General features: G+C 44.9%; 1 protein-coding gene across 1 annotated transcript in view; it reads right to left on the bottom strand.

The window, feature by feature from the left end:
• Positions 1–23,365, bottom strand: part of myofl (myoferlin like) — a 45,061-nt gene that overhangs the window by 12,905 nt on the left and 8,791 nt on the right. Inside the window, exons 17-19 of the mRNA XM_034100371.2 lie at positions 9,113–9,237; positions 8,884–8,997; positions 1,444–1,621 (exon numbers count right to left, since the gene is read on the bottom strand). Of these exons, the coding sequence (XP_033956262.1) occupies positions 1,444–1,621; positions 8,884–8,997; positions 9,113–9,237 (417 nt within the window). The remainder of the gene's footprint in view (positions 1–1,443; positions 1,622–8,883; positions 8,998–9,112; positions 9,238–23,365) is intronic.

Genomic DNA, 23,365 nt, shown 5'->3' with positions numbered 1-23,365 from the left:
AGCGAAGGTTTTAAGAAATAGGACTATATTGACAAATTACATATTATCCTGTCATTGTCCGTTCTGTAGGAAGGAGGAACATAACAGAGTGGGACTACACTTAAAAACTGAAGTTTGTTCCAATACGAAGATTGTGACAGATCTGAAAAGTGTCCTTAAAACGAGCCTCCTCGCAATTGTATGCACATTATTTATTCAGCCGTTTGCTGTATAATCTGATATATCATTCAAAAGAGAGAAAAAAGCTTATTAAACTAGACGAACGCTCAATACCGGCGATGACGTCACCTTTGCGCGTCCCTGCGAACAGGGCTTCAATCTACGGCAAGGCTTCAACCTACGGCACAACACCGGCACTAAGCTAAGTACTGCAAAGTACTGCAAAGTACTGCAAAGTACTGCAAAGTACTGCAAAGTACTGCAAAGTACGCGGTGTGAACACGGCTAAGTACTGGAGTGGACCACTAACTAACATGTGGAGTCCATGTCTCATTAGGCGCATTCACACTGCGGTACTTTTCCCACAAAGGTTCATGCGAATTTAGTTCATGCAAGAACTAAGTACAGATCGCGTTCACACCGGAAAAAGTCCCTGGGGGTGGATTAGGCAAATGAAGCCGCTGACGTCACTTCTTCTTCTTCTGCTTTGGGTTTACTGGCAGGCCGCAAACCACTTCACGGCGTATACTGCTGCCCAAAGTCCCCGGCCGGAAGTCCCCGGAGTTGGGGACCTTCCGAGTAAATCGCCAGAACGCCGACACCTCCTCATCTCCACCGCTTCCATGTTTTATTTTGTGTTGCCATAAATTAGTCTCTCTGCGTTTCTGCGCTGGGCTAATGCTAATAATGCTAATGCGAGGATAATAAAATGGCGGCTTCGCAAAACTTTTTGGGATTTGGCAATCCGCAAACCACGGCCCGTAAAACTCCCAAAAACTTTTGGGGGCGGATTGCCCAGCCAATCAGAAATATAGCTCTTTTCTCACAAAAGAGCCGCTCGAAAGTCCCTGCTCTCTAGCAGGGACTTTTGAGGGGGTAAAAAGGTTCGCATGAACTAATTTTAGTACCGGCTCTTTTTGGTGTGAACGCGATAAAAGAGTTCTCATGAACTAAATTCGCATGAACCTTTGTGGGAAAAGTACCGCAGTGTGAATGCGCCTATTGGCTCCATAATCCCAGTTTAAACACATTTACAGCATGATAAACAGTTTAACCCTCAGAGCTCCAAGCCCTTTTGAACTTCAGAAATGTACATTATTCACTGTTACAGCAAAGTTCTAATAATAATATATATATTTATTTATTTTATTTAACTTTCAATAAGTAGGCTAATGACATTAAGGGTTGAAATATTATGTAATGTAATGCATGTTCTTTCTTCTGAACAAAAACACCATCGATAATCTATCTTGTATTATTCTTGCAGACTTCTTCTTTTCATACCATCAAACACAGCGTAGCTGTACTGGGTGGTCGATGACAGGGGCTTGCAGGTGGAGTCCAGCTTGTTACCATAGTTACCAATGCTGACCTCAAACTGGATAGGCTCGCCCGGCACTTGAAGCATGCATGCACTGTGAAACACAGCGCACAGGGAGAACTTCCTCCTCCGCTGGTATTTCTGCACACAAACGAAAAGGATGTGGCAGTGTAAGAGGTTAGGGCAGGATTATTAGGTCTCTTTTCTCAATCATGCTAAAAGAACTATAACAAATGTGTCTTAAATTGCATTTCCTTTTTGTAATTGATATGTCATGAATTCTACCATTAACCAACTGCTGAATTTTTCATTCAAAAATCATGTAAAATAGAAGAAGCATTAAAATATTGTCACAAATTTAAATCAGCAATTAGAAAAAGGTGTCCCACATTAAACACAGTATAATATATATGTATTAGCATAATGTTCAGTCAAGTTATAAGTTAGCATGAAGGTATTGAGAAATTATTTGTTTTGTGTCATTCAAACAGTACTGTATTGATGGTTCCTACCAATACCAACTTAAAAAGGAAAAAAATGTATTGACACTTAAAGGATTATCATGGAAATACATCTAAGTAATGTTGAGGTCTCCATATTAAGTTGAATAATTAAAACAAAAGTTAATATAATCAATTATAAAAAGGATAAGTCAAATCAAGCAATCTGATTGGTTCTTAGCCGTGATATAATGAGTGTATATCACGGGTAGAATTGTAGTTACTTTTCACAAGTCAGTATCCCCCCCACGTCTGAGAAAAAGCTACAACCGTTAAAACTGTTACATTACGTCCGTTACGAAAATAACTAACAAAGCTTAAGATGGAAACATTTAAATGTGGGGTAGATCATTTTGGAGAAACCAGCTCGAGTGCGCGAGAATTTGAAAATACACAGCCGGAAGAAATCTGCTACTTCCTTACAGAGCCCCTCCTCCAACACACACGAACATGACCAATGATATGGGGGTTATTCCCTATCTTTATTCAAGAGCGTGGTATTTAAATTTGAAAGCATACTTTATGTATTTATTTCCCTCAAACCCTGTCCTCGCACTCAAATAGTGCCTGCTTGCACTTAGATTAGCTCTGCTTCTGCTCAAACTGTACGCTTGCACTCAGATATATTGCTGCTTACAGATTTTTTTCTGCTCCCAGATTTATTCTGTGCGCGCTCGAAACTTTTGTGCAACAATCCTGTCAAAATCCCTCAACCAATAGGAGGCCAGGTGTCCTTGCGGGTGCGTTCGCTTTACTTATTACAGCATCCCGTAAGGGCGGTTACTCTTAGGTTTAATGAGGGCACGAGATAAGTTTGTGCACAGATGGAAGGCTGAGAGGCAGGTAGGCCATCCAGTTATTTTAGCCGGGCCGGCTAAAATGATTGGTTGTGCTTTTTACAGTACTACGGCTTCCACAGATGACATTTTTTTATGGATTTTTTGTCAAAGCACTTAACCCTTCTCTTGCGTTAGGCGTTAGGTCATACCCCCCTTCCCATGCTATTTTCGGTCAAAATTGACCGGTGTGTTTTGCACAGTGATACCTCTGAAACCCCTTATCCAATTGTGATGGTTGACATCTTATTTGAACAGTCAAAGCAAGTAGAATCAAGGGATGATAGACAGAATGACACCAGGGGTGAATTTCATATTATTTTTGGCAGTAAGTTCAAAGATAGTGTGCGGTGGTGGCGATGGGTCAAATGCAGAGAAACAATTTCCCCACGAGGGATTAATAAAAGTCCATCTTATCTTATCTTAGATAGTGCTTATTTTACATTACTGTATATTATAAAAATGCTTGCCATGTAGGCTGTGTTTACTGTTTTACATTTATGGAAATGATTTAGTTAGTGTTGTAGCTGAGATTCTTCCCGTTCCAATGATGTATGGGATGTATTGATTTGATACAAGCAAGCCAGTGTTTCATGTCATGGTCTGGACCCACCGGTGGGCCCATCAAGTTCAATGTATTGAAAGAGCAATATACCATAACATAACCTGTGTGTGTGTGTGTGTGTGTGTGTGTGTGTGTGTGTGTGTGTGTGTGTGTGTGTGTGTGTGTGTGTGTGTGTGTGTGTGTGTGTGTGTGTGTGTGTGTGTGTGTGTGTGTGTGTGTGTGTGTGTGTGTGTGTGTGTGTGTGTGTGTGTGTGTGTGTGTGTGTGTGTGTGTGTGTGTGTGTGTGTGTGTGTGTGTGTGTGTATAGACATTTTCCATCTGCAGGATGAACATAATACACTCATACCTATTCATTTTCTATGTCGGTAAATGTGTGGCGTGGGTGTTTGTGAAAAATAACGGGGACAGCTGTGCGGAGTCATCACAAACGGACGTCGCTTCACGCGACGCTCCGGAGGAAAGGACGTCCCATTGCTCTTAAAACGTATTTCCCTGCTTCTCCTGGTTTCCTTGTGTCTCTCCATGCTTCCCTGGTGGGAGGGACTAGTCGCAGGGAAACGACGCAAGTGAGGGACGCAAGGAATCCATTTTAACTCATTTCCGTGGGTGCGTTTCACTTCGGTTAAATGGATTCCTGCGCTGCATCGTCCAATCAGTGAGCGATACACAGTAAGGGGGCGGACGAGTGTCTGAGGATTTCACCGGAGGATGGTCTGGTAGTTCCTCGATTATCACTCCTCCGTTATCGCTCCTCGATCCTCGGTCCTCCGGCACAAATAAAGCCACAGGGACGGTACTCAAGATGGCGCAGACAAATCAACTTCCGGTGATACCGAGACCGAGGAGCGAGGAAATGAAAAATTAGAGAAGTGAAACGCACTCCCTGCTTCTCGTGGTTTCCTTGCGTCTTCCCTGGTGGGAGGGACTAAACGCAGGGAAACGACGCAAGTGAGGGACGCAAGGATTTAATTTAACCGAAGTGAGATGCAGCCTATGTCTGGACATGTCCAGTCCTGCACACCAGAGGCCATGACCTTTTCCCACATATATGGGTATGAAGGAGGTGTCTTTGTTTTTTGTGTCCCTGTGTACAACATAAAATCACTGGTTGAGAGGGAGAAAGCTCCAGAGCTGGGTTTCTCCTTGGTAAGTTCTCTCAAATTGGTTTTGTTTTGACTGTGCTTTACTAAAACCAACTGAAGTGGACAGTTGAAGTTAGACTTTAAATGTTACAACTGAAGTGGCCAGTTGAAGTTTAATGTCACAACTGAAGTGCAGTTGAAGTTACAATTTAAATGTCACAACTGAAGTGGGACAGTTGAAGTTAGAATTTAAATGTTACAACTGAAGTGGGACAGTTGAGGTTAGAATGTAAATGTTACAACTGAAGTGGGCCAGTTGAAATTAGAATTTAAATGTCACAACTGAAGTGGGCCAGTTGAAGTTAGAATGTAAATGTTACAACTGAAGTGGGCCAGTTGAAGTTAGAATTAAATGTCACAACTGAAGTCGGCCAGTTGAAGTTAGAATTGAATGGCACTTTTCCACTGCAGCACGTAGCACGGTGTAAGCCCGGCCCGCTTTTTTTGCTTTTTCACTAGGGGTAGTTCCGGCTCAGGGCTACTTTTTCACCTTTTTTGTGGCCCTCCAAAATCGAGGGTCTTACTGGGCCAACAACCGGGCTGAATATGCTAAACTAGTGACGTAAACACTTGACTGCTGAATGGTCAGAGAGAATCGCTGGCAAGGGAGCTACAACTACAACAAAATGAACATATTTTACAGTGATTTAATTGTAATACACGTTTGAAAATGATGCCGAATTAACAATATACTGAGACTGGTTAGTAAAAACCATGAATTAATGCTTTGACAAGTCTGCAGACAAGACGGCAGGCGAAAAACCTTTTAAAATGTGTGTTTTCTGAATGAAGATCGGATCGATCAGGCTAAGCTAATGTTGTATATGCTCCGGCCGTCCACACTCACAACAATGGCCTACAGACATAAATAAACCAGCGACTGTATTCGCCATGACACAGACAGTCTGTGGTTTGTACTTGTTTAACTTTTGTCTAGTTTCTGAACAGATATGAGGAGCTGTGAGCTTGAGTGCTAACAGCTAACGGCTGATGTTGTTCTTCTGGGGTTCTCATTGACGATGACGTCACGGCTCCGCCTACACTGCGTTACTATAGATACTACACCAGTTCCTAAACTGTAATGGCAATGCACCATAAAGTGAGCCAGTCCTAACAAGGCCTAACGAGGCCTAGCCATACCGAGCGAGGCCGAGTGAGACCGTGTAGTGGAAATGCGGCATAAATGTCACAACTGAAGTGGGCCAGTTGAACTTAGAATTTAAATGTCACAACTGAAGAGGGCAGTTTCAGTTAGAATTTAAATGTCACAACTGAAGAGGAGCAGTTGAAGAGATTCTAATGTATTTGATTTCACACCCGGTAATCCATGAGGATTTTCCCCTGAATTCCACAGGAAGAGGTTTTTAATAAAAGAGGGACAGTTGAAGAGAGAGTGACGAAATAAAACAAGAAATGTAAAACTGTGAATTGAGGTTTCATATTAGTAATTTACTACAGCATGAAATATGTTCATGATTGTCACATTGTAACGAGAGAAGGTAAAAACACTGTATAATTGTGGACCATTTTCTTCAAATAAAATCATCCCACCCTTTTGGATTGGGATCATTTAAAGGGGACCTATCATACAAAATGCACTTTGTTATGTCTTTTATACATAAATATGTGTCCCCGGTGTGTCAAGGAACTTACGCAGCATCAGAAAATGAAACCCTATCTCTTTTCCTCCGTACCCAAATCTCTAAAAACGGGAGTACAACGGAGCTGATTTGCGTCCGATATGACGTAATATCGGAAATGTGGACCCACGGCACTATTAGAAAGTTGCTATCAGAAACAATGCCCGACTGTTTTGGACGTAATATGGTCGGTGTTTACATTAGCATCGCTAACACTCAGAGCTAACCTGTACTGGAGAGCATGTGTGTGAAGAAGCTGGATATAAAAAGGAACTCACTTTGTGGTATAACCGGCAAGAGAGAAAGCCTTTGAGCTCCATACTGTTTCAGAAATAATCCTTGATAATCCATGATATGGCGTTTCATCACGGCAGTATTTAGTTTAGACAGTAGCTGCCGGGTCCCGTATGAGCTCAGCGCCCTCCTTTTTTATTTTGTATCACATTTTTTTTTTTTTAAAGCTTTATATCCAAAATCAGCACTTTTGAAACAGGAAGTGAAATAGAGGGATATGAGGCATGGCTAGAATGGGTGATCTGTTTGGTATTTTAAGCAAAACACTTCATAGAGATGTTTTTTATATATTTTATATATCTGAGACCTATGCTATTGCCTAAAAATAGCATGATAGGTGACCTTTAATAATAATAAATTAATAATAAATCTGCGCTCTCCTCTCCTGCTTAAAAGGTAAGATTGCACAACTGCCACACTCACACTTAGGTAGGGCCTAGGGTGACCAGATGTCCCACTTTGCGCGGGACTGCACAGCATTTTCATGACTTTTGGTGCGTCCCGCAAATTGAGACGATGTCCCGCATATTTCATTTTGATTGGCTAAAACGCTTTTCTTTAAAATCAGATTCATCCAATGGCTGTTGAGAAAGCAGGGAAGGCTATCATCAGTGGGCTGTGTTTGCTGTCAATCAAACTGTAACACACGGCGGTGCTTGTCAAGTGTTAACCAATGAGAGTAACTCACTCACACACACACCCCCCACCCCGCCAAACAACAACAACGAACGCAGGCGACGCAGCAGGTTATGGAAAATGGAGGAAACTGAAACTACAGCTAAGAAGAAAAGAAGATGCACATACAACAAAGACTGGGAAGACACTTACCCGTGGGTGAAGCCAGTGCAGGGCGACTCTCAGAGATTTTGTTGCAATCTTTGCAAGAGTAATTTTTAAATTTCACATGGCAGTGAATACGACGTCAAAAGACACAGAGAATGCGATTCTCACAAGAAACGTGTCGCTCAAAAAGAGACATCCCACTCTATGGAGACATTCCTGCTCAAACCAAAAAATGATGGCCACTCAGACAAAGGTAACAGCAGCAGAAATAACCAGTGTTTACCATACAGTGCAACACTCCCATTCATACCGGTCAAATGACTGGTAACAAGCTAGCGCCGACCATTTTTCCAGACTCTGAGATAGTAAAGAAAATGTCATGTGGTCGTACAAAAGCAGCGTCCATAATAACAGATGTGCTTGCCCCTGCCTCTGTGGAGAGTTGTTTGACAGAGTCAAAGACACCAGTGGTTCTAGGTGACAAAATAGCCCACACACTGTGTGGGGGCCCATCTTCTGTTGCTGTGATGGACAAAACTGAAAGCTATTTTATTTTATGTATTATTATGTTTCTGTTCCCTCCTGGCCAGTGTTGGTTTTATTTTATCTATTAATTTATGTTGTGCCTACTTGTACAGGTAATACACTAGTTGAATTAAGAAGATGCATTTCTAAACACTTGAAGTGAATAATGCCTGCTGCCTTGGTTAGCCTTAGTTTACTTTTCTTTATTAAAAAACTGCATTTTGACTTCACTTTCTGCTCTGTTGTTATATTTGTTGTTACGTTTTTTTTTTCCGGGGGTTGGGGGGTGCTATTGAGAGGGTGTCCCACATTGTCCCACACAACCATACTCCTTGTCCCACATTTGGTTTGTTGGGATCTGGTCACCCTAGTAGGGCCACACCTCATTACTGATACCAAAATCCTTCGGGATTGCTTAAACGGATTTAGCGTGTCGTCTGAATTGAAACAGAAGTTAATTGAATCTGGTTCTTCAGGAGTTAATAGAGGTGAGATCTTGCTGACCCCGGTGGATGCGAGCCTCAATTCATACTGAAACACATTCACTTGGGGAATTGGGGATATGTATCAGCTGCTTGTGTGACAGTCAGACAGTGAATACTTTACAGCGGCCGCTGCCTTGTGAGTTAACGGGAGAATAAACTCCGGTGGAAGAGCAGCACTGCAGCGGTCGGTAAATGCCGCTGAAACACATTAATATGCAATGAACCACGGCACTGGAGAAAAGTATAAGGTTGGAGAAGTCGTTATTTAATTTAATCTGGCTTCGTATGATTAAAAGTAACACGATCATCGACCTAACGCAGTCCCCCATTGTTGTTGTGAGCGCCGTTGGGGAGAAAATCAGCGACGTAAACGGTGACGTCATGACGCAGCAGCGGCAGCACCAGTCGGGATCTGGGCGGTGTGAACAAAACAGGGGCTGAAAATAAAAAACGGTTCCGAACCAGAAGAGCACTAGCACGGAGCTAGAACGGGAACCACGTTGGTGTGGAAGGGGCAATAGACTTAATAGCTTCTGTTAGGTAAATTAGAAGGTCTGAGTAATTGCCGGAATAAATTAACAGGCCTCCCGACTCCAACAGTAACAAGCAGTAATGACAGTACACAGTTTATACCTGTGACACCAGGATGTCATCACTGGAGATGTCATCCACATTCTTATCAACCTTTCCATCCAGCTGAGTGGACAGCTCAACAAGGACCCTCCCCCTGTAGGCGACCCCCTCACCCTGCAACAGATCAAAGGCAAACACTTAAAGTAGACATTTTCATAAAGACCAAATAACATGTGTCTATATAAACAGTGCTGAACTGATCTGTACTCAGCTGATAGGGAGGTCTAACCTTTCCAAAGTTGAGTTCGTCATATTGGTCGGGCAGGCCAGTAAATTCTCTCGGACTTCCGTACAGGTTGACATAGCACGGCCCAAAAGCTGGAAGAAATCCAAACTCTGATGCTGCGGTGCTCACTGTAACATGAGAAGAGACACACAAAGAGGAGCAGAGGGTTAAAAACTTAAACATGCAGGTGAACATTTCTTACATACTTTCAGAGCCTGTGTTGCTATCAGTCTGTTTCCAGAGGGGAAGGAAAACATCAATTAACCCTCCTGTTGTGTTCGCTTTCCCCCCCTTACTTTGGTGTTCGCGGTCAAATTTGACCGGTCCTGTTTTAACTGCTATTACATTAACACAAAAAACATTAATCATCACCAAATAAATTTCATTTAACACCCTTTCAAACTGTAAATATTGTATCAGACTACTGGTATACATGAACTGCAGTAAATAGGCACTTTCACACCAAGTACTTTTCCTAGGAATAGTTCCCGGAACTTATGGCGCATTTCCACAGCAGGGCCTCGCACGGCTTAGTACGGTATAGCCCTTGGTAGGCCAGACTCACTTTATGCTGCGTTTCCATTACAGTTTAGTAGCTGGGGTAGTAACTATAGTAATGCAGTTTAGGCAGAGCCGTGACGTCATCTTCTATGCGAACCACAGAAAATCAACATCAGCCGTTAGCTGTTAGCACTCAGAGCTCACAGCTCCTCATATCTGTTCAGAAACTAGATACAAGTTCAAACCACAGACTGTCTGTGTCATGGCGAATACAGTCGCTGGTTTATTTATGTCTGTATAGGCCAGGGGAGATTCCCAGTTGATCGCGAGATGTGTCTAAAAATAGAACAACAATATTGTAGTGCCGAGAGAAGGGAGTCGGAGGCGGTGCTTCGAAGGTGCAAAGTTGCTTTTATTGAGCAGCAGAAAACCAGACCTGCATGTTGCCGGCTTGAAGCCCGGGAAGCAAAGAGGAAGAAGCAAGGAGGGCACACAATAAGTACAGTCAATAACATATATGTCCGTGCGGAAACAATACCCCCAACCTGTAGTTCCATGAGTGAATTATATTAATTAGTTAATTAGTGATCACTACAATATTCTGTTTTATCGTTAATGTCTGTCACGGAGGTGATCTCTGGGCTCATAGATCTCGGCCTCCGTTACGGGTTGTTTAGTTTTTTGTTGTTGAAAAGTGTTCCCCATGTCTGTCGTTGATTGTGTGCACCTGGTGCCCTGTGTGGTCTCCTTCCCCCTTACCTGTGTCTTGTTGGTTTGATTAGTGTGGGTGTGTATTTAGGCTCTGTTGCCCTGTCTGTTTGGAGGCTGGTAGTGTGGGTGAGATCCTTGTGGCTGCTGACTGTGTTCAGGGGAACAGCAATTGAGGCTGTGAATCATGTGCTTATGATTTGAATAAATGCCCACACCGGGTTTTATTTTTGGACGTTCTGCCTCTGCCTCCTTGCTTGGTCGGGCCGCTCAATTGTCAGCTTCACAATGTCCTATAACATGATCTTCCTGTGCCAGAATAATGCACTTGAACGCATCAAAGCTTTGCGATTGGCCGGCGTGACCCCATGTGTCGGGGCATGGCTGGTAGTTCGCTGACGTTTTCCGTGTCAACAGGAGTGACAGTCCGCACACACACAAGACAGCAATTATGGCAGAAGCAAAAAAGCCCAAAATATATGATTTTCACTCCGAGTGGGAGGATGATTATTTGTTCATCTATTCAGTCCATCTGTCTCATCTGCAATGCGAGCGTGGCTTTATCGAAGAAGGGTAATTTAGGAGCGGCATTTCAAAACAGTGCACAAACGCTACGAGACGGAATTCCCTCCTAATTCTGCCCTACGTTCCCAAAAAGTGAGGGACCTGAAAGGACAGCTAAATGCACAGCAGTCCATTTTCACCAGGCCCAACAACAAGAGCAAGGCTGCCACCATAGCATCTTATCGTGTCAGTCACGAGAGGTTTCTCAATACTCAAATGTCCCCTCCTCGACTCCTCGGTCCTCCGGTAGTGACACGGAAATGAATTTCAGCGCGCCATTTTGAAGGACATCTCATTTCTCTAAATGCACATCGAGAACCGAGGATCGAGCGTTGAGGAGGCTCTCTGGAGGAGCTATAACCGAGGATACACTGATGGCTCCTCCGCGGATGCATTTCCGGGAATGGTGGAGGCGTGACGCACGGCCGGGCTTATCTCAGCCAATGACAGCTCTGCATGCATCCCCTGGATATTATTTTAGAAACTGCTTTCATCGCGTCGTGATGTTTCCAGAGAGAACAGCTGTGAGGTCCGTGCAGAAAGCAGAGCAGTGTGTATAATATATATCACTCAGTATAACACTCTCTTTATTTGCTTTAGTTTAGTAGATATCTACAAACAAAGAGTCGATATTTTTTCTACGACCATTTAGTGCTTCACATAATAAAATACACAACGGCTGTAGCCTGATTATGCTTTGGGAGCTGTAGGTGTGTGTGGTACAGTGTGTAGCTGCGTGTTGTACAGTGTGTAGATGCGGCGGACAGACGGGTCTCAGTTGGTTTGGTGTCCTCTGCTTACTTTTAATACTTGTAAATACAACTTTTGGTCCGTAATTTCAAGTCCCCATTTCAGCGACCAGAGAGAGGGGGGGGGATATATCCAGTCTCTGATTGTGTTACGTTATTATGAGAGTGCTGTTTGTAGATGTATGTGCATTAATGAATAAGGCAACTCAGGCTGTGTCTCAACGCCGTGTATTCACATTAAGCAGGCAATCATACAACTGAGGTATATTCACGTGAGGCAGATATATATATAACACAGGCACAATACGTCCACAGGGTGGAGCTGCAACCTAGCCTAAACCACCCTGTAACATCTCCCTTCCTTTTGTTAAGTAACAACACAGGATCAATACTGCCATTAAACTGTTGACCTTCAATCAGAACATTAATCAAATGATTTCAACAACAAATAGTGCACATAGCAGAGACACTTCAATAATAGCCGGAACTGAACACATCAGCAATAAACTCAGAACAATCAATCACATTTGTTTTACAATCTCTTTTACAATCTCTCTACTTTTTTTCAATCTTTATCTTCCATGTGTGTTGGAGTGCGCACAGTCCAAGTGTGTGTGTGTGTGTGTGTATGTGTGCGTGACCTAGAGGTCAAGTCTGTCAGGAGGTCTAATCAGCCGTCCGCTCCGGGAGATGGCCCGGCCCTGTAACTCACGGCATGGTGTATCCCCAGTCTGCGGGGAAGAGCGCGACGACCCCGGGGGTGATGGCCTTGGAGACTCCTCGGGGACGCCAACGACCTCTCTGGCGCTCCCCCCACTCGCAGGCTGCTCCGGGGCCGATTCTGGGAGAACTGACGGCTGGAGAAGGGCCGCCTCTGCTGGTCGAAGATCAACCCTGTTGCGTCGATACGTGGTCCCCTCCACACCGACCAGATAGGACCGGAGTCCCAACTGCTGAAGGCACACACCTCTCCTCCATCTGCCCGTCCTGTCTCCTGGGAGTGGCTTCATCCGTATGGGCTGGCCGACGTTCAGCTCCGGCAGATCCTTGGCTGATCTGTCATATGTCAGCTTTGCTGCTTGATGTTTCATTTTCAGCTTGTCAGAAACACCCATGACGACCTGAGGCACCAGTAGCTGATCGGCCACAGGGAGAAGGGTTCTCAGTCTCCGCGACATAAGCCGCTGTGCTGGGCTGCAATGCATACCCTCAGTGGGCGTATTTCTCCAATGCAATATGGCCCTCCAGGGGTCCTCTTTGGCACGGTCTGCCCTTCTGCACAGGCTCTTTACAATTTTCACTGCTGACTCCGCTTTGCCGTTAGCTTTTGGGTGCCTCGGTGAGGACATGACATGCTCAAAACCCCACTCTCTCGCAAACGCCCGGAACTCTCCACCAGCAAACTGGCCTCCACCATCCGAAATGGCCCTGTCTGGGACACCATAGCGTGCAAACTGTGCCTTGCATCTACGGATCGTGGTGTCCGCTGATCGGTCAGGGAGGAGGTCGATCTCCCAAAAGTCAGAATAATGGTCCACCACGAGTAAGAAGTTCTGTGCTGCGTAGCTGTACAGATCCATGCTTACTAGCTGCCAGGGGCGTGTGGGGAGCGGGTGTGACATCATAGTCTCTTTCTGTTGTTCGTGTGCATACTCATTGCACACAGAGCACTTTTGCACATAATCCTTGACTTCCCCTTGCATACCGGGCCAGTAAAGTGTATCACGGGCCTGCCTGTAGCACGCCTCGCCCCCCACGTGGTTGTAGTGGATCCGTCTCAGCATTTCCGGGCGCATAGCTTTTGGAATGATGACGCGCTGACTCCTGAAGAGCACGCCATCCTGGGCACTTATCTCATCTCTGATGGCCCAGTAGTCCCTGACGGCTACAGGGGTCTCCTCTTTGTGTCCTGGCCATCCCTCCAGCACGACAGACTTAAGTGTTTGAAGACACACATCCTCCTCAGTGTGTGTCCGAATCTGTGTCAGGCGTTGGCTGCTGACATTTAAATAGTCTGCCTGCTGAATGGCCGCCGTGTCACCCTGCTCCTGCTGCATGCTGCAGACCATCTCACGTTGGTACAGTGTGTCTGTTCTCTGTGGCGGGGTGGTGGCTCTGCTGAGCGTGTCACTTATGTACATCTCAGGGCCTGGCTTGTATACCACCGCAAGGCAGTAGTTCTGAAGTGTGAGGAGCATGCTCTGAAGACGCTTTGGCGCACTGAGGAGGGGCTTGGTGAAGATGGACACCAGCGGGCGGTGGTCGGTCTCTGCAGTCACATCACTCCTCCCATATAGGTAGTAGTGGAAGCGTTGGCAGGCGAATACGATGCTCAGGCACTCCTTTTCAATCTGTGCGTAATTTTGCTCTGTTTGGGTCAATGCCCGGGAGGCGAATGCGACAGGCTGTCCCCCTTGAAGCAAGCAGCAGCCCAGACCCGCCTGACTGGAGTCGCTCTGTACGGTGACTGGCTTGCGGACGTCATAGTACCTTAGGACTGGCACCGCCGTGACCAGTGCCTTGATTTCCTTCATGGCGGCATCATGTTTGGGCAGCCAGTGCCACATCACATCCTTGTCCAGCAGTCTCCTCAGCGGCTCACATACCGCTGACAAGCGTGGCATGAATCTGGACAGATAGTTCACAAATCCGACACACCGCTGGACCCCTTTTGCATCTGTGGGGTTTGGCATGTCCAGAACCGCCCTGACTTTTTCAGGGTCAGCCTTGAGGCCCTCCGCGGACAGTATGTGGCCGTGGAAGCGGACCTCCTTCACTCGGAACTGCAGCTTTTTCAGGCCCAGTCTCAGTTTTACTTCCCTGCATCTGTCCATCAGAGCGATGAGGTTTGTGTCATGGTCGCGATTGGCCTCATCCTCTGTGTCCCCACAGCCGACTATAAGGATGTCATCGGCTATGGGCTCAATCCGTGTCAAGCCGGCCAGCAGCTCATGCTGCTTCCTTTGATACAGCTCTGGGGCAACTGACACACCGAAAGGGAGTTTCAGCCAGCGTTTCCTACCCCACTGTGTCCAGAATGTTGTCATCAGGCTGCTTTCTTCATCCAAGCGGCACTGCAGGAATGCATCACGTGCATCCACCAGGGTGAATATACGTGCCTTTGGCAGCTTATACAACACGTCATCTAAAGTGGGCATAAGGTAGTGGGACCGTTTCAGAGCACGGTTGAGAGCCTTCGGGTCAATGCATAGTCTCAATTTGTCTGGCTTTTTCACTATGACTAGATTGCTAATCCAGTCCGTAGGTTGAGTGACTGTGGTCAAGTGTCCCTCCTCTTCATATCGATCAAGCTGAGCCTTAACAGCTGCCTTGAGGGCCACTGGAACATTCCTGGGAGCACACTGCACCGGTGCCACAGTGCTGTCCAGCTCAAAGTGAATATCACCGGGCAGAGACTCAACAGGGCTGGTGAACACGTCGTGGTAGGTGCTGACCAGACACTCCTTGGTCAGGTCTCCCTTCCTGCAGTGCTCCACCTTATTCAGCTCCTCAGGAATGGTGAAGCGTATCAGACCAAGTCTCTCACATGTCTCACCCGAAAGCAAGGGCCTCTGGCCAGTATGCACAATCTCAAAGTCCAGTCTGTGCGTCTTACCCCTAATGACGCATTGTGTGCTGTACACCCCTAGTGAGCTCATCCACTCACTGTTGTATAGTTTTAATCTGGTGAGACTCTTCAGAAGAGGGGTTCTAGGCGCCAGTGTTGTCTTGTCCTTGATGCTCATCACATTGCAAGTGGCTCCAGAGTCGAGCTGGCACCTCTGAACCCCACTTTGCAGTGGCAGGTTGACAAACCACTTTTTACCTCGAGTGTTCACAGCCCCCACGCTCTCCGCTGTGTACACGTCTCTCTCATCGCTGTCCTCCAGTTCCCCTGGCAACGGGTCATCCACAGCATTCAACTGACATGCCTGCTGGCCTCTTTTCATGCATACTTTTGCAAAATGGTTAGCAGTGCCACACGAGCGGCACGATTTACCAAAAGCAGGGCACAGGTCCCGCCCACGCTTGTGCCGTGTGCCACAGTACTTGCATTCGCCAGCGTCTCTCATGCTCTGTGGTTGTGCAGATGTGTTGGTGGACTCGGATGGCCTGCTGCCAGACCTCCGTCCATATCGCTGTCCTTGTGTGGCATTAATGCTGTCCCCAGGTCCAGAGCTGCCCAGTGACATGGTTTTTAACTTGCTGTCCATGACCTCGGCTGCACGGCAAATTTTAATGGCCTCGTCCAATTTAAGGTCATTTTCCCTTAGTAAGCGACGTCTAGCACCCTCGTCAGTTATCCCGAGAACAAGCCTGTCCCTTATGAGTTCATCTTTTATAGCTCCATATTCACAAGAGGCAGCCTTTTCCCTCAGCCTGGTAGCAAACGCATCCAAGAGCTCTCCATCCTCTTGTTTAAGGTTGCCAAAAACGTACCTCTCAAAGATTACGTTCTTTGCGGGTGTGAAGTATTGCTCCAGTGCCACCAGTATAGCACCCGCATCTTTTTGTTGGTCCGCGGTGAGTCCCAGGTTGTGTTTGTAAACATGTCGGCAGTCGTTCCCCATTAGCCTCCTGAGCGCAGCTGCTTGTACCGGATTTACTTTCTCGTTGAGCCCGGTCGCAAGCAGATAATCCTCAAATTCTGCTCGAAAGCTCACCCAGTTGCCGTGGATGTCCCCCGCCATCTTCATAGGCTCCGGAGGTGGGATGCTGGATGCCATTGTTCCAACGTGACGCTAATGCTAACAGGCTAACTGAAACTGCTAAACCTCACCAAAACAAATAAACGCACTCTGTCTCAGCGACGGACAGTAGCATGCAATCCACAGCTGGGTCCTATTTGAGCTTCTGACACCATGTTTGTAGATGTATGTGCATTAATGAATAAGGCAACTCAGGCTGTGTCTCAACGCCGTGTATTCACATTAAGCAGGCAATCATACAACTGAGGTATATTCACGTGAGGCAGATATATATATAACACAGGCACAATACGTCCACAGGGTGGAGCTGCAACCTAGCCTAAACCACCCTGTAACAAGTGCTCTCATACTTGTTTGATTCTGAAATTGTATATATTTTATATAAATATGTGTGTGTGTGTGTGTGTGTGTGTGTGTGTGTGTGTGTGTGTGTGTGTGTGTGTGTGTGTGTGTGTGTGTGTGTGTGTGTGTGTGTGTGTGTGTGTGTGTGTGTGTGTGTGCGCGTGTGTGCATCTGTAGCCTGTTATTGTCTCATTATACCACACTGTCAATTAATCAAAGTAAATATATACGTAAGTCATCATGAACACATCTGTCCATCAGACAGAGGGCTGCTGTGCCTCCTGTCATCATTAATGGACGTCTCTTTAAAATGACCGCTCAGAGGAGAGGAGTTCTCATTTCTCTAACCTCCTGCCGCTTCCCCTCCTCTCTCCTTGGTTCCCCTCCTCAGTCCTCCGCTCGCATCTCCTGTGGGCGGGACTAAGTATCGAAAATAGGAGTCGAGGAGGAGAGTCGAGGAGGGGACATTTAAGAATTGAGAAACCTCTACGTTCTTGCGAAACACATGAAGTCTTTCAAAGACGCGAAGTTGTGAAAGAAGCATTCCTGGAGGCTGCCGATGCGGTTTTGGGGGACATTAAAAATAACAGTAGCATTTCAACAGGTTTTTGATATAATAAAAACTCAAGTTAGATACCGTTATTAATCAGCTGTAAGTTTTAGTTTGTTTGAACTTATTCATTATAATTATTGTACAAAATATATAGTATAGTATAATAATGCAAACATTAAGATCTGTTCTGTTTAAATTGATTATAGTCTATTATCAATTCAGGTTAAGAAACTAGTGTTGCTTGCATCCTATTTTAAAAGGGCATTTCTTTTTATACTCTACTAAAATGCAACAAAAAAAGAGTTTTATTCTATTAATTTAGTCTTTTTTATTGCACGTTGGCAGCAGATTCCTGTGTAGCTTCAGATCTGAGTTGTCTTATGAGTAAGCCTAATTTATACTTTTGTAGCAACACTATTTTTATATAATGGCAAAGAAAGGGTTCATAGTCTTTTCTTTTTTTCCTTTGTGATATGTGGCAGCACTGTTCAATGTTTCTTGAAAACATTACCCACTGTAGTATGTGACGTGTGAATAAACTCCAACTCTGTATCAACAACACTGTTGTGTAGCTTCAGTTAAATACTTGTATGTGTGTAGATTAGAAAGAGGTAAGATAAAGAGTCGGAAGTGTGGTCCCGGCTCTCCTCTCGCCGCCCTTCTCGCCGCTCCTCACACCGCGTATCGCCGCTCCTCTTGCCGCTCCTCTTGCTGCTCCTCTCGCCGCTACTCACACCGCGTATCGCCGCTCCTCTCCGAGCCTGTGCTACCGGCGGAGATGTAAAGTGGATTAAATAGCCGGTGTAACGCGGTGGGATTACCTTCTCTACTCTGCTGTGCTGCTGTAGCTGAGGCCTGGTTTCACCTGCTCTGCTCTGCTGTGCTGCCGCCCGCTGAGGCCTGGTTTCACCTGCTCTGCTCTGCTGTGCTGCCGCCCGCTGAGGCCTGGTTCCACCTGCTCTGCTCTGCTCTGCTGTGCTGCCGCCCGCTGAGGCCTGGTTCCACCTGCTCTGCTCTGCTCTGCTGTGCTGTGCTGCTGTAGCTGAGGCCTGCTCCACCTTGCTCCGGGAACAGCGTGGATACTGTTGTGCTGGACTGGGAGAATGGCGGGTGTCGTGTTTCTGCTGTGCCTTTTCTTGGCTGTGCTGGACAAGGAGAAGATCGCTAGTCGTCCTGAACAATCTACTGGATTCGGGTATGTTCTGCCGCCCGCTGTGGACATCCCCTGTACAGTTTCGGAGGTGTTGCACAAACAATTGCTGGTTGCACTGTCGCGGACATTCATTTCGGAAAATGTTTGTCTTTCTCACATGCCTGCCACGATGGTCCTTCAGAATTGTTTTTTAAACTCTAATCTCACTTTCGCGAAGTTTGCTGGTGACTCTAGAACAGCTGACAATGTATGTGTGTTGATTAAGAGGAAAAGGTGCTTGGTATTTTTATTGTTGTTACTATCAGGAAATGTACAGCCAAATCCAGGTCCACCGAGCAGTATTAGTCAAATAGCTACTCCTGCTGATTTTATATCTAGATCTGGGCTAGGTTTAATTCATTTAAATGTGCGTAGTCTGTTACCTAAATTAGATTTTGTCCGTATTTGGGCGAGTTCTACTGATGCTGATGTCATTGTCTTATCAGAAACGTGGCTAGATAAATCCATTTTGGCCTCTGACATTTACATAAATGGTTACAGTGTATATCGTACTGACCGGCCTAAAAAAGGTGGTGGCGTTGCCATTTATGTGAAAAATAAGTTTTGTGTAACTAATATGGTTTCCAAATCTGTTAGTAAACAGCTAGAATTTTTAGCCGTGAATATTGAGGTAACAAAGGGTCAACAGCTCATGGTGGTGGGCTGCTACAGGGCCCCTTCGGCTGTCAAGGACTCTTTATCGTCATTGGCAAAACTGTTATCTCAACTTTCCTACAAGGAAATAGTGCTGCTTGGTGATTTTAATTGGGACTGGTTAACTTCTGTGTCAGAGGATTTTAAAAACCTGTGTACCTCTTTGAATTTTACCCAGATTATAGACAGTCCTACTCGCCCAAATATTAAGTCCCCAAACAAATCCTCCTTAATTGATCTAATTTTAACAAATGTTCCACATAAATACTCATCTGTGGGAGTATTTGCTAATGATGTGAGTGACCACTGTGTTGTAGCCACAATTAGGGACACTAAGGTCCAAAAGGTTAAACCACGTGTCATCACAAAGAGAGACAAAAAACACTTTGTGGAGCAGGGTTTTTTACATGATCTGTTTGATTTTGATTGGGGTAGAATCAATTTGTGTGCTGATGTAGAAACTGCATGGTCTTATTTTTATCTTGGTTTTATGAAAATTATAGATAGACATGCACCTCTGCGTAAATTTAGAGTGAAGGGACGAAACAATCCCTGGTTTTCTGCTGAGCTGTCCAGTCTCCTTCATGAGAGAAATAATGCTTGGGCTAAGGCTAGGAAATCAGGCTCAGAGGTAGAATGGCTACGTTTTAGGCAGCTAAGAAATAGCTTCACATCCCAAATAAAAAGTGCTAAATCAAAGTACTATTTGTCGGTTACCACAGAAAACCTGAATAATCCTAGGACATTTTGGAAAGCCATAAAATCGATTTCCACTGGTGATATCCCAAATGAGCTACCTCCGTGCCTTACCACAGCATCTGGCATTATATCAGACAGGGCTACTATGCTAAATTGTTTTAATAAGCATTTTGTGTCTTGTGGCTCTCTGTTTGGCTGTGTGGCTCCTGTGAACACTCCAATCCTTGACTCTGAACAATGTGGTCTGGAAAACCCTTTCAGTTTTACTCCTTTAACTGTTGGTATTGTTCATGAAGCATTATCCAAGTTAGATCCTAGGAAACCGGCTGGCCCGGACAACGTAGAACCTTTCTTTTTAAAGATAGCTGCAGATTTTATTGCTCCACCTCTTACTTCTCTTTTTAACCTCTCCCTCAGCACGAACACAATTCCAAAAGTATGGAAGTCTGCTTATGTCTTGCCTTTACTGAAAGGAGGGGAGGCAACTATTTTAAATAACTATAGGCCAATCTCTAAATTGTCAGTTCTGGCTAAGGTGCTTGAACGCTTAGTGAGTGAACAAGTAAAGGAGTTTTTATGTATAAATGATATCCTGTCTAAACATCAGTCAGGATTCAGAAAGAAACACAGTACCATCACTGCGACAATGAAAGTGGTAAATGACATTACTACTATTTTAGATAATAAGCAGAGTTGTGCAGCTCTGTTTATTGACCTTTCCAAAGCGTTTGACACCGTTGATCATCGCATCTTAAAGCAGAGGCTACTCAGTATAGGCATATCCAGCCATGCAGTGGGGTGGTTTGTGAACTACCTCTCTGAAAGGTCCCAATGTGTTCACTTTGATGGGCTGTCTTCTGAGTGGTTAAACATTTCTAATGGTGTACCACAAGGTTCTGTTTTAGGACCACTTTTATTCTCCATATATATTAACAGCGTAGGTGATAATGTGGATGAAGCTACTTTACATTTTTATGCGGACGATACTGTAATGTATTGTGCAGGTCCCTCCATTAAAGAGGCTGTTGTTAAATTACAAGCTGTTTTTAACACTATTCAGACTCAGCTCTCTGAACTAAAGCTTCTTTTAAATGTTGAGAAAACCAAGGTAATGCTCTTTTCAAAAGCTAAAAAGACTCCAGAGCCTGTTTTAGATATTGTAACTACGCAAGGAACAAAACTTGAAGTTGTTGCCTGTTACAAATACCTGAGTATCTGGCTTGATGATTGTCTCTCTTTTAAACTTCATGTCAATAACCTGCTAAAAAAACTGAGGGTTAGGCTAGGTTTCTTTTTCAGAAACAAGTCCTGTTTCTCGCTTGAGGCCAGGAAAAGGCTAGTCACTGTGACCTTTTTACCTGTGCTGGACTATGGGGATTTGTTGTATATGAATGCACCTGCCAATTACCTGAGCAAATTGGATGCTGCGTATCACAGTGCTCTGAGATTTGTCACAAATTGTAAAGCGCTTACACATCACTGTACACTGTATACCAAGGCAGGTTTACCATCTCTCTCTGTACGGAGGCTCAGTCACTGGTACACTCTTATCTATAAAGCTTTGTTGGGTAAACTCCCGTATTATATCTGCTCGCTGATAACACAGAGAGTTGCAAGCAGCTATTGTCTGAGGTCACATGATGTGGTCTTGTTAGATGTGCCAAGAGCAAGGACTGTCTTCGGTAAGACAGCTTTTATGTGCGCAGCTCCACTTGCTTGGAACAATCTTCAGCAAGAATTGAAACTGAGCAATCTCATTCCTCTGCATGTTTTTAAAGCTAGGGTAAATGAAATGCTTGCCGATACAATGGGCACTTGTAAATGTCTAACTATGTATCCTGTAAATATAATGTATAATGTCCTTTATTGTTTTATGTTTCATGTGGAACCTATATGCTGCAGGTCTCCCTTGAAAAAGAGATCTATGATCTCAATGGGACCAATCTGGTTAAATAAAGGTTTGAAATGAAATGAAAGGATCTGCAGTATTTTATGAAGTATTCATCGTACAAATGTCAGTTTTATACAAGTAGAAGTTTGTATTTACCTGGTAGTAGGCTGTCAGTAATGGCTACGCCTCTCGGACTGGTAGATCTCGGCAGACTGGCAACTTTAAAAGTAGCTCTCGGTTCGAAAAAGGTTGGGTACCCCTGGGATAGGCCATTGTTGTGAGTGTGGACGGTCGGAGCATATACAGCGTTAGCTTAGCCGATCTCCATTCAGAAAACACGCATTTTAAAAGGTTTTTCGCCTGCAGTCTTGTCTACAGACTTGTTAAAGCATTAATCCATGGTTTTTACTAACCGGTATCAGGATGTTGTTACTTCAGCATCATTTTTAAACGTTTATTACAATTAAATCACGGTCAAATATGTTCATTTTGTTGTAGTTGTAGCCCCCTTCCCAGCGATTCTCAGTTTAGCCTATTCAGCCCGGTTGTTGACCCGGAAAGAACCTGGATTTTGGGACCCATTAGCCGGAACTACCCCTAGTGAAAACGCAACAAAAAACGGGCCGAGTTTGGTATGGCACGCTTAAACCGTGCTACGCGCTGGAGTGGAAATGCGCCATTAGTTCCCCGGAAATCTTTAGTTCCGGAACTATTCTAGAAGATCGCGTTCACACCGGAATAAATCCCTGAGCAAATGAAGAAGCTGACGTCACTTCTTCTTCTTCTGCTTTGGGAATCTTCCCAGCAGCTTCTATTGAAGCCTTCCGAGTAAATCGCCAGAAGCGCCGACACCTCCTCATCACTCCACTGCTAACATGTTTTATTTTGTGTTGCCATAAGTTAGTCTCTCTCCATTGGTGCGCTGGGCTAATGTTAATGCTAATAATGCTAATGCGAGCAAATAAAATGGCGGCTTCACAAAACTTTTTGGAGTTTTACGGGGGGTGGTTTTCAATTCGCCCAGCCAATCAGAAGTTGGAACCTTTTCCTCCCCAGGAAAGTACCACCTCTCTAGCAGGGACTGAAAAGGGGTGAAAAGGTTCTAGTTCCAGAACTTTTTGGTGTGAACGCAAAATCCCAGGAACTATCTGAACTAGTCCTGGGGAAAGGAAGATCCGCATTCATAATGCCGAGGAAAATAACTCTCAGAATAATTATTAGCACATTTTACAACTTGATGTTTTTAATAAGGGCTATACAAATGTTCATACTGGGTAGTTTATTTAGTTTAAAAAAAATTATCCAACGATTTACAGATGTCTGTTTCCCAATGTTAGTCAATGGGAAAAAGTATTTCCTGGCCCAGAGACTGATACGGAAGTGTACTACCGCCGTTTGGCCACAATGAATATTTTCCTCAGAGTCCAGCGTACTTCCTGGGGGCTTGGTTTGTGTGTGCCAGGTGTGATACACATGGGGGGATGGGCACATACGGGGGAAAACACATCGTGTGTGTGTGTGTGTGTGTGTGTGTGTGTGTGTGTGTGTGTGTGTGTGTGTGTGTGTGTGTGTGTGTGTGTGTGTGTGTGTGTGTGTGTGTGTGTGTGTGTGTGTGTGTGTGTGTGTGTGTGTGTGTGTGTGTGTGTGTGTGTGTGTGTGTGTGTGTGTGTGTGTGTGGACTAGCATTACTATAC

This window comes from Pseudochaenichthys georgianus, chromosome 15 (genome assembly GCF_902827115.2).
Source record: "Pseudochaenichthys georgianus chromosome 15, fPseGeo1.2, whole genome shotgun sequence".
NCBI classification, from domain to species: domain Eukaryota; kingdom Metazoa; phylum Chordata; class Actinopteri; order Perciformes; family Channichthyidae; genus Pseudochaenichthys; species Pseudochaenichthys georgianus.
This window is presented reverse-complemented; position numbering and strand designations above follow the sequence as displayed.